We start from the raw sequence: 11,772 nt of genomic DNA, 5'->3' as shown, positions 1-11,772 counted from the left end.
TTGTTCTTTGGGGAAATCTTTCCCTGGGGCATAGCTGTGAGCGGCTACTTTTCCAGGGACTTTGTGAGGTCCTTGGCTTCCGACTGCCAGAACACCTTTCCATCTGAGCTGCAATGCTTATGACCCGGCTAAGCCGGAGGAAAGACTCGGTGACTGGTACCAGGGATTCTGTGGAGTCCAGAAGGCAAGGATGAAAACCAAGCTCCAGAAGCGGGGCAGGGGAGAGTCTCGTCAAAAGGAAAGGATTAGAGAACGGAGTCACGAAAGCCAATATGGCCAAGAGGAGCTGTGTGATCACAGGCAGCGCTGAAGGGACCGTGGGAGAAGGGGGCAGGAAGGTGCACAATAGCCCAGTTGGGCCTAAAGCTTCAGGATCGTGATGATGGGGTCGGGTGAAGAGGGCCAGTCATAGCCTTAAAGACTGTGGCTGGGGGTACCTGCACCTCCAAGGGTACCACAGGGGTTTTGGGTACTCAACAGTCACTTTCCTGGACTCAGCGAAACATTTACATTGACCAAAGGGGAAACTTACCTAATTGCTGTTGGTGGAGGGGGTACCCAGCGATTGGAGAGCCAGAAGGTGAGCCTGTCACAGGTGGACTGGAGATGAGGGATAGGGTCCCAGTATAGCTTAGGCCCCAAGGGGGAACTCAGACACCAGGAGAGCTTATCCAAGTCATGACACCAATGTGTTGCAACTCTGAGGGGAAAGGTATCCTGACCGTAGGGAGCCAAAGAATACCACAAAGTCACACCGAGCAACAAACCTCACACGAGAGATTTATTGGGAGGGAAAACCAGGGAGGATGGCTGCCTCTGCTTAGGCAAGAAACAGCAGAGAACTGAGAAGAAGACGGTTTATATAGGATTTCTTGGGGAGGAACTTTCCAGGTAGGGATTGGTGGGATTTCAAGTCCAGGGCTTGGGCTTTTTACTTTGTATGGTGTGTGCTGGGTGCAGCCCTTATGACAATTAGAGTGTTCTGTGGCTAGAACCTGGCAGATGGAGGTCCTCAGGGGTGGCACTGGGCCACTTGTGTGCCTCAAGGGGTTTACAGCGTAGAAGGCAGGGTTTGCAGGGGAAGATAGCGGTCAGTCTTTGCACATGAGAACACATAGCAGCTTGCATATACCCCCAAGCTGGACATTGGCCAGCCCACATGGCTGTGTCTTATTTTTCTTTCTCTTGGGCTTTTAGAGATCCCTCCTCCTCCTCCCACGTTTGTTTCAGACATGGTGACTTCCAACTCACTATAACTTCCTATAACTCAGGGTGGTCTTGAGCTCCTACTCCTCCTGCTAGCCCTTCCCAAGTGTTGTGATCATAGATGTGTGTCACCACACCAGGTTTGTAAGGTCACTCAGCAGCCTTGGTAAAGATATGACACATAAGATCCCACAAAACATACCCACGTCACGTTTTAATTAAAAGCAAAGAGCAGGAGAAGATGGGGGATGGGCAGCAGCTTCACAGCATCCAGATGCAAGCCGCCTGCTGTTCTTACCGTTTGTGTCATCATTCCACAGACTGCTGTCTCTAGACTGAAGGCTGTGTGAAGCTTTGCTGAGTGCGTGCTCAAAGCAGAAGTCTCTGCACAAATTCTCTGGTCTCTAATTCCACAACCAAGCCAGGTAATGGGTTCAAGTCCACTAATATCAAACTGGTTTGGGGAGGGGCTTCCAGCATGAAGATATTACAATAGTTTCTATCTATAAACTAACTCCATTCTCGATTGCTATGTGTGAACAAACGTGTCTCTCTGTGTCCCCAGTCTGTCCGTGTGCAGTGCACCTTAAACATGATCCTATCTTGTGAGTTGATGCTTTTCCAATGCAGTTTCAAATGGACAGGTTTCCAATGCCACACTTCACAGGAAACAAGCAACAATGAATATTATGACCCTCTGTTTTTGTCTCCAACAGATACAGTGTTAAATGAATATGAATACATTTGGGGGACAGTGAGATGACTCAGATGATGAGGCCCTTGCTGTCACGCCTGAAGTCTTGAGTTGCATCCCTGGAGCCTACACCACGGATGGCAAGAACTGACTTCTGCCTGCCATCCTCCTCCATGCCCGCTCCCACACGTATGCACACACACAAACAGAATTAAAAGTTTTGTTTTAAAAAGTATCTGGTTGAGTGTGTATCCTGCATCCTAGGGGGTCATATTCTATCCTGGCAGCACATAACCCTGAGATTCTCTTTTAATGTATTTTGAGGCAAGGACTCACTCACCTAGGCTGTCTTCAAAGCCTCTCGCCTCAGGATCTCACGTTATGGTTTGAAGATAAATGGGTCCCGACGGGTCCGTGTGTCTGAACACTTGGTTTCCAGCATTTGCTGCAGTTGGGGGATGCAGTGTGTGGAACCTTGAAGAGGACTTGTTTGAAACTAACCCGTGAGCAGAGAGAAGATGCTGTCTGCAGATCTTTTGCTGCTACTTTCTTGAAGAGGACTTGTTTGAAACTAACCCAGTGAGCAGAGAGAAGACGCTGTCTGCAGATAGTTTGCTGCTACTTTCCCAGAGCTTACTGTACAGCCTCTGAGTGTATGTCAGAGTGAGGCTGGGCTGTCAGAGGAAGGCTGGGGGAGCTCAGCAAGAGCGCAAATAAACAGGAAGGAGACACATCCACTCCCATCTCTCCGCCATTCTACAAAAGCTTACCAGTGTCCCAGCTAGCCCAGGAGGAATACCTATGGAGCCCAGTTTCAATACTGCAAAGCAGGCAAGGAAGGAGATGGAGTTGAAAGGCAGCAAATATTGATAACGAACAGCATGTTTTTTGATTTTCAGAGACAGGGTTTCTCTGAGTAGCCCTGGCCATCCTGAAACTCCGAGATCCACCTGCCTCTGCCTCCCGAGTGCTGGGATTAAAGGCATGCGCCACCACACAGGATTTATTGACATGTTTTTAATGCACAGATATATTAAAAATGAAAGGTCAAGGATAGCGATTCATTCCTTTAATGCTAGCACTTGGGAGGCAGAGAGGTGTGGATCTTTGTGACTTTGAGGCCAGCCTGAGACGTCTACACAGCAAAAGCTACATAATGGAGAGACTGGACTCTTAAAAACAAAACAACAACAACAAAGACCCCAAAACTTGGTATCTAGATGGGCACTCAGGCCAGGAGTCCCCTGAGGAAAACAATCAAACCATGCTTCATTGGAAGTCGACTGTGAAACATAAATATAGTCTGTAGTCTTCAGGGAGTGTTCCAATAGACTCCAAAACAAACTGGAACTGCAGAAATGAAGCTCTGCCCCACTCCCCAGTCAGTATCACACCAAGTCAAGGCACGGTCTTATGATGCATGCCTTCAAATCCATCACAGGTAACCACGGTCGCTCATCAGAGCCCAACCACGCACCTAATCATGGCCTTATCACACAAACACACGCACATATGCACACACAAGCCTGAACTTCAGCCCGGGTACACCCTGGGAGACCTCTGCGCCCCGCTCTGTACCTACAGTAGAGTCACACTGACCCCAAAACTGCAAAGTTTAAACGTGGCCCGGTGGTCGGTGGGAAATGTAGTTCAAGGTCCGCCACACCCGGATGTGGGGGAAGGCGCCTGCGGCCAGCGGCCCCAGAAACGTACCGCAGAGACCCTTGGGAGAGACCGACCGCGCCGGAGCGCAATGGCTCGCCAGTGGTCGGAGGTGAGTGCGGTTGGGTCCCCTGTGCGTGAGAAATGGGCGGGAGATGGGCGAGGCCGACTGGGATGCTGAAGGGGAAAGCGCGAGCCTGGATTAGGACGGACGCGGCGAGACAGTCATGCCTAAGAGGCGGCGAGCGGGAGCGCGCACCTGGGAGGGGGGCGAGGCCGGCGCGTTCCCGAAGCCAGGAGTCGTGGCTTTCACGGATTCTTCCCCGCGAAACTCCACTTGTGCGTCTCTGTGCTCCTGTCATGTTTTACGGATTGTTAACCAGAACGGGTGGGGGAAATGCCCGTGTTTGGGTTTGATTGTAGGGAGGAAATGTTGTTCCATGTTAAGGCTCTGAGATTGCGTTTCCCTTGGGGACCTCTGGGACGTTGACTACAATGAGCAATACGACTTCGATTAAGTCTAATTTGAAAGTGTTTGTCTCCGAAGTCCATGAGGACTTGTTAAAGTTGCCCATTGAGAACACCTCGGTCTCGGCTACTTACCGTTGTTTAAATTTTCTGAATAGTTGCCGTTTTATTTGCCTGTAGAATTTGTTGGGCAATTTAACAAGTATAATAGGTAGATATGTTTTATTTTGAGAGAGTTTCTCTGTGTAGCCCTGGCTGTTCTGGAACTCACTCTGCAGACCAGGCTGTCCTCAAACTCAGAGATCCACCTGCCTCTACCTCCCGAGTGCTGGTATTAAAGGCATGTGCCACCACTAACTGGCTGATCTATTTATTATTTTATTTTACTTTTTTTGAGGCAGGGACTGACTATGGTTGGCCTTGATCTTGCAGAGGTCAACCTATTGCTGCCTCCAGAATGCTGGGATTAAAAGTGTGTGCTGAGATGTTTGTTTTAATTATTTTTTTATGAAAGGAAAATAAAATTTTGAGGGAGTAGCACTGTATGTTGAGAAACCCCATATTGAATGATGACTAATAGGTTGAAATAAGCAGGAACACCTTTGAGAACATAATTTTTTTTAAAAAAGAAAAAGGGGTGGTAGTGACACACGCCTTTAATCCCAACACTTGGGAGGCAGAGGCAGGAGGATCTCTGAGTTCGAGGCCAGGCTGGTCTACTTAGAGAAAGGACAGCCAGGACTGTTAATCGAGAAACTCTGTCTCAAAAATAAATAAAAAGAAACAAAAACCAGCAGGTCATGTAGCTCAGTTTGGTAAAGCACCCAGTGCTTCAGATAAACAAGAAGGGACCCCTTACCCCTTCAGATAAACAAGAAGGGAGCCCCTTACCCCCTCCCTTTTCACTGCCACTTCAAAATTCAGTTCAGGTGAATTTTTTTCCTCCTACTGCTATATGAATTCATAGAGAGCTCAGTAATTTCTGCAAAGCATTTTTTAAACTTTTTATTGAATCTTTGTGGGTTTTGCATCATGCATCCTGGTCACACTCAACTCCCTGTCCCCTTGCTTCTGCCCCCTCTGCCAGACATCCTAAGATACTAAAAATATTGGGTATTTATCGACCGATCGGTTTCATGGTAGTCATTTAGATACTCAAACTTGCTTAAGCTTTTTGTGTGAGCATAAGTGTGTGCCCTCAGAGGCCAGAAGAGAACATCAGATCCCTGGCTCTGCAGGTTTGGGCTGTTGTAAACTGCCCGCTGTGGGTGCTGTGAACTGGACTCAGGTCTTCTGCAAGAGCATCAACCACTGCGTCATCTCTCCAGCCACTGAACCTCTTCTCTTTATTTATTTGTTTGTTAGTTTTCGAGTAAGGGCTTCTCTGTGTAGCCCTGACTGTCCTAGAACTTGCTCTATAGACCAGGCCAACCTCAAAGTCAAAGATCTGCCTGCCTCTGCCTGGGATTAACGTCATGTGCCACCACCAGGCTTAGTTTTATTTCTTTAAGGCAAAATCTTCCTTCTTTTGAAAGCCTGCAGCATGAAAGGTACATGATCCTCCCATCCCCCAACGCTCCAACCTCCATTCTGTGCTTTCTACAGGTGAGAAGTCTCCAGCTCAACTGGAGTGGGAGCTGGGAAAGGGAAATCAGAGGTTTAAGAACAATAGGCCAGCATAGTTGGTGACTCTGTGATTTAGTATATCTCTTCTCTTATTTCCCAAGAGAAGCTGCTTCTGGACCCTCTGTTCTCTGTGCAGCGCTTCTCCTACTGTCGCCTCCTCTTCCCCTGGACATACAGGACCCCCTTGTTTGGATGGCTCCTGTTTGTCCCATGAGTCCTCTTGGGTAGGATCCAACACAGCCCAAGCAGCCACCACCCTTGGGGTTTTCATCTAGTGTGAAGGTGAGAGTTACTGACTTCTGGTCACGTACATTGTTCTCAAACACTCTCTCACAACTTTAGTTCCTAGTGGCACCTACAGGAAGGCCTTTTCTTTTGAAAAGGAAGCATACATTTTTATTCCCCAAGGAATATTATATTCTATAAACAACTTACCTGAGTTCGAGGCCAGGCTGGTCTACAGAGTGAGTTCCAGGACAGCTAGGACTGTTACACAGAGAAACCCTGTCTTGAAAGACAGCAACAGCAGCAGCTGCTTACCCACAAAAAGTCTATTATTCTCAACTTTCCAGCCTGTTGTGAGTTAAATTAATGGAAGAGAAAATTGGGTTTGTGGGTTTGAGTGAAGGGCCCTTGACATTTGCCTCATGTGCTGTCTTTGGGATGTCACTGTGACTGACAGAAGTCACCATCCTGTTAAAAAGCCAGTTGGTGGCTGCAGAGTTGGCTCAGCTCTTAAGAGCACGTGTTTGCTCTTGCCGAGGACCTGGGTTCTGTTCCCAGCACCCTCGTGGCAAGTCACAACTGTCTGTGATCTTCTGTCTTCCGAATGCACATGGTGCATGTATATATATGCACACAAAATACTCATACTCGTAAAATAAATACATTTGAAAAGGGGATAGTTGGGAGTTCCAGGTCATCCTCGTCTACATAGCAAGTTTTCAGCCGTCTTGGGCTACATAAGGCAATGTCCCAAAAAGCAAACGAATACATATCTATAAAATAAAATAACCCAACAGAAAAATGTAAATGAATTATAAGAGCACATTTGCAGGAAGAAACGAGTTGTTTATAAACTTAAGCTTTTCTTCTTCCATAAGTAGAGAACTCAGATTCCAGCTAGAATTGGTGCCTGTTAGAGAATCCTAGGGAAGTCTGTGTCCACGGTGCTCCTCAGTAGTGCTCCCATAAGTAGAGAACTCAGATTCCAGCCAGAATTGGTGCCTGCTCGATAATCCTAGGGAAGTCTGTGTCCACAGTGCTCCTCAGGTGTGGGGTGTCAGTGTTCCCATACATTATTACATGCGGTTTGGCCTTGTTAGGGAGCAGGCAGTAGCCATCCATAACTGTAGGCTCTTTGGGGTGGGCTGCAGCTTACCCAGATCCATCGTGTTCCAGAAGCCTGTATCTTTGGATGTGGGAATGAAATAGCTCGTTATCTCCAATATATTACATTAATTTAGGGTGTACAAAGGAGACATGAGCCAACACAGAGAAATGGTTTTAGGTTAATGTAAGCGGTGAGAGCCAGCTACAAGGGGAGTAAATTCTCAAGTAAGTTCTCACCCACCTGTACCCTTCTTGGCTTTGCTGTTTTAGGTTGTATCCTATCACTTACTGAAGAGGAGCCCAGATCTCAAAACCATGGCTCAGGTGAGGTAATGGTTTCCGTTCCTTGGAAAATTGCTTGTTTTGCTCTGCCAACGCCCACTTGTTTTCTGAGGCTATTTGGGTGTTGTCCTTTTCTGTCTAAACCGTCTCATCAGGCTTTCTCTGCAGGAAGTGTGTCCCCTTTGGTCTCTCCCAGAAGCTGTGCTGGGACAAAAATGTATTTGTTTTTATCAGTGAAAATTATGAACACACAAACCTGTCACGTATAAATCTTAAAAGGATACAGTGTTTGCTAGTATGCATGGACGCTTTCTGGGCAGGAACACAGGAGATTCCCAGCCCCGTGGCTGGTAGAACAGACACAGACACCCAGGAGGGAGAGACGGGAGGGTTAGAGGGTCAAGGTCATCCTTGGTTAGGTAGCAAGTTTGAGGCCAGCCTGAGCTACACAAGACCCTAACTGAGACAGCTCATCAGGTTAAGGAACTTTCTGTCAAGCCAGATGACCTGGAGTTTGATTCCCAGGACCCACATGGTGGACGGGAACAACTGACTCACGCACATCATGGACACCCTGGTACATATACACCCATGACTCTACATGCAGAGGAGTGGTTTCTAAGGATGCGGAAGCCTTTTGCCTTACCCACATGCCTGGGTAAGGTGACAGTAAAACCAACAGGATGCTACTAGTAAGTGGCAGAAGCGTTTTGCCTTACCCACATGCCTGGGTAAGGTGACAGTAAAACCAACAGGATGCTACTAGTAAGTGGCAGAAGCGTTTGTCTTCAGTGTGAGGTAGAGGCCTGAGGAGGAGTCGGGAATCCTCTTCCTTGTCTTCCTTCCATGTTGCTCACAGTTCCTAAAAGCCTGTGGCCTTCCAGCAAAACATTTCCTAGGATACTAATGCTATCAGAGACTTATTCTTTTAAAGTTTACCCTAGCCAGGCATGTTGGCATAGACCTTTAATTCCAGTCTTCCGAAGGCAGAGGCAGAGGTAGATGGATCTCTTGAGCTTGGGTCAACTAAGGCTACATAGTGAGACCCTGTCTCCAAAACAAAGAAAAACTCTTGTAATTCTGTATTTGGATGCAGAAGAAATAGCTGTACACAGGTCACAATGCCAGAGTGTAATTCAAAATACTCTACTCTTCTCTGTTTGACTCAGAAAACTCATCTCTATGCAGTGTAGACTTTTGTTGTCATTTTAGACAGGGTCTCTGTCTCGTGAGCCACCATGCCTGGTGTGTGTGCTGCAGCGGCTGTGGGTTTATATTTATATATTCTCTCCTGTGTACGAGCCCAGAAAGCACGCGTGTTAGGTTCTGGCTCCCAGTGAACAAGTGCGCATTGCAGACAAAGAGCAACTTCACAGTAAGTCACAGTCTTGATGGCAACCTGTGTCTGTGTGTATGTGAACATGCAAGTAGCGCAGCATCCACCTGGATGTCAGGGCAACTGAGAGGAGTTGGTTTTCCCCTTCTACCACGTGGGTTCCAGGGACTGAACTCCCATACCAGGCTTAACAAGTAGTGCTTTTGCCTGCTGAGTCACCGCGGGAGCACAGGAGCTTACAGTTTAAATCAAAACAAGAAAAAGAGTCGTCATTCTTTGGCAAAGTTTATCTGTCACAAAGGAACAGGAATAAGAGTCCTTCTCAGGGCTGGAGAGATGCTCAAGCACTTGTTGCTCTTCCAGAGGTCCCTGGTTCGGTTTCCCAGTGCCCATATGGTGTCCTACAACTATCTTCTAACCGCCAAGGGCACCAGGCACACATATGGCACACAGACATACATGCAGGCAAAACACCCATACACATAATAAAATAAGTCTTTAAAAATGTTTCAAGCCAAGTGATGGTGGAGCACATATTTAATCCCAGCACTTGGGAGGCAGAGGCAGGCGGATCTCTGTGAGTTCGAGGTCAGCCTGGTCTACAGAAAGTTCTAGGACAGCCAGGACTGTTCCCAATATCTAGTTAACCTGTGCCAATCACCCTTCCAAATTCTGCCCTGCAGGGACCCGTGTCCTTCAAGGACGTGACCGTGGACTTCAGTCAGGAGGAGTGGCAGCACCTGGACCCTGCTCAGAAGACTCTGTATACAGATGTGATGTTGGAAAACTATGGCCACCTCCTCTCCGTAGGTACGGGAAGCAGGCACACCCTGCATGCTGTGTATTTCCTCTCAGAGCACCTACAGAATGTGCTCTCAAACTCCAGTAACGGGAGCCACAGGACCCTAGTTGGCAGGACCCAGGGTTACTGTCACATAAGTGAGAGTCATTCAGCTCTGTACCTTGGTCATTTTCAGTGTTTCTCAAGCTCCTGTCCATATGAGATTTTACATTGCAAATATTCACGCCCATATCCCCACACCTACCCTCTTTGTGGCTGGGCAAGCATTTTACCACTAAGTTCCACCCCAGCTACCTTACTCGTGGTTACTTCTCTTCCTCCTTATCAGGTTGTGACATGTCTAAACCCAATGTCATCCTCAGACTGGAGCGAGGGGAAGACCCCTGGGCATCATTTGCAGGTCATGTCTGCTTAGGTGAGTTTCTGACATCCAGACACATAGGAGGTAATGGAGAGTATCACTGAAGTGTTTTAAAGGTTAACTTTTGAAATGACCAGCTTACCTACAAAAATTAACACAAAATTCTGAGTAAGCATGTTGGAGACAACTGGAGTCCTTAGAACCTGAGTCCAGGAACTAAGGCCCTGGGAGATCATGCTTGATGAGTGAATGGTTGAATGAATGAATGAATGAATGAATGAATGAATGAACGAACGAATGAATGAGGAGATCCTTGCAGGTGTCACAGAAGGCAGGGAAGTGACCTGTGAAGAGGTGGAAATGAAAACTTGGATGCCCGATGGAGCTGGCCAGGCTGGATCAAGCTTCCAGAGACTCTGATCCAGGCAGTTTATTGCCAGTGTATTTAAGGACAGTACAATTTGGAAAAGTTTTCTGGTATAACAAACCGAGGTGCGTGAGGAGGCATAATTACATTGGAACTCAACGTGGGGTACATGCCATTTCTTCCAAGAAGATGGGTTCTGAAGATAGGCTCCCTATATTAATATAAAGGCCTAGGGAAGCATCTGGCCTGGACTTGGTCATATAGATAGCCCAGAGGTCATATGGCTACTAGCCACCTCTGGTCCTGGCTGTAGGGGCTTGATGTGGTGTAGCCCAACAGACAACAGCTCTCCAGGCCTCCAATTCCCAGCCTTCTGGAAAACAGATCATTTCCTTTGAAAGGACAATCCTGGTTTCCCTCTGTGAGAGCAACGAATAAATAAATGAATAAACATGGGTGTTTTGGGCCACCAGAGGATCACGTCTAAGGAAATGAACAGTGGCCATGATCTGTGGTAAAGCCTGAGCCACTCACATGAAATTAGATAAATAAATCTAAATGTTAAAAACAGTTCAGGTTTATTTTTGGTACAAAACAAGTTTGTGGTGAACCTGGGCTACATGAAATCCTATTATGTCTCAAAAGATTTTCATTGTTGAGGGAGGGGGAATGGAGGGGGGAGAAGGGGAGGGGTAGGGGATTGGGGGAAGGGGCGGTGTGTGCGAGGAGGGGGAGGGAAATGGGAAACGGGGAGGAGGCAGAAATTTTTTTTTGCAACAACTAAAAAAAATAAAAAAATCAAAAAAAAGATTTTCATTGTTGGAATGACTTTTCTAGATGATAATTACGCCCAGGTTTTCAGTAGAGCTCATAGTGGTGGAAGGGGCACGTGTAGGCTTTTGTTGTTACTCTCGTTTCCTTGCTGTCGCCTTGTACATGCTGGGCACTGTGCTACTGAGCTACACACCTTGTAGTTTGTTGATCTGGTCTCACCCTGTAACCAAGACTGACATCACTCAGTCCCCTTGCCCGTGCCTCACAAGTGCTGGGCCTGGACATGTGCACCCTATACTTGGCTATATGAAGCACTTTTGAAATCAAAGAGTAGAGTTTACTTGAAGATTCTCTAAATATGAGTAGAAAAAAGTCTGAAAATTGATTAATACACTACACACTTGGGCTCTTTTCATTTGGCTCAGGCGACACAACATTCTAGAGGGCATAATTTACCTTCTGCCTTGGACTTCTTGCCAGCTAAAAAATCTTTTTATTTGTTCAGACTTTGATTATGTGTAGGATAAAAAAGATAAATGTCTGACAATAGATGTCTAGAGTAAGTTTAGCAGGGTGGGGACAGCAGCTGTGCACACCGGTCTATTTTAAGGTTCCTGCAACAGGTATTTTCCTAGCTCTCGCGTTACATGACAAAGTAGTTCTTCTAGCTCTTCATTGGTCACACAGCTAGATTACAGGATTGCTTTTCAGATTCCAAGAACTAATACTTTGAGATTAGTGAGCCGTGGCGCTTCACGTAGAGAGGGCCAGGTGAATATAATCCCTAGATTAGTGAGCCGTGGCGCTGCATGTAGAGGGGCCCAGGTGAATATAATCCCTAGATTAGTGAGCCATGGTGCTT

General features: G+C 47.0%; 1 protein-coding gene and 1 long non-coding RNA gene across 2 annotated transcripts in view; both read left to right on the top strand.

Annotated features, from left to right (window-relative positions):
• LOC101987062 (zinc finger protein 585A) overlaps positions 1-11,772 on the top strand; it is a 42,922-nt gene that overhangs the window by 27,433 nt on the left and 3,717 nt on the right. Inside the window, exons 6-9 of the mRNA XM_026786243.1 lie at positions 3,550-3,674; positions 7,259-7,317; positions 9,290-9,416; positions 9,737-9,823. Of these exons, the coding sequence (XP_026642044.1) occupies positions 3,550-3,674; positions 7,259-7,317; positions 9,290-9,416; positions 9,737-9,823 (398 nt within the window). The remainder of the gene's footprint in view (positions 1-3,549; positions 3,675-7,258; positions 7,318-9,289; positions 9,417-9,736; positions 9,824-11,772) is intronic.
• On the top strand, positions 800-2,104 carry LOC101986014. The gene is made up of 3 exons (XR_258656.2): positions 800-891; positions 1,527-1,631; positions 1,923-2,104. It is a non-coding gene; the product is annotated as an uncharacterized LOC101986014 (long non-coding RNA).

This window comes from Microtus ochrogaster, linkage group LG4, assembly GCF_000317375.1.
Source record: "Microtus ochrogaster isolate Prairie Vole_2 linkage group LG4, MicOch1.0, whole genome shotgun sequence".
NCBI classification, from domain to species: domain Eukaryota; kingdom Metazoa; phylum Chordata; class Mammalia; order Rodentia; family Cricetidae; genus Microtus; species Microtus ochrogaster.
Note: the sequence above shows the minus strand (reverse complement) of the source record. Positions and strands in the feature narration are given on the sequence as shown.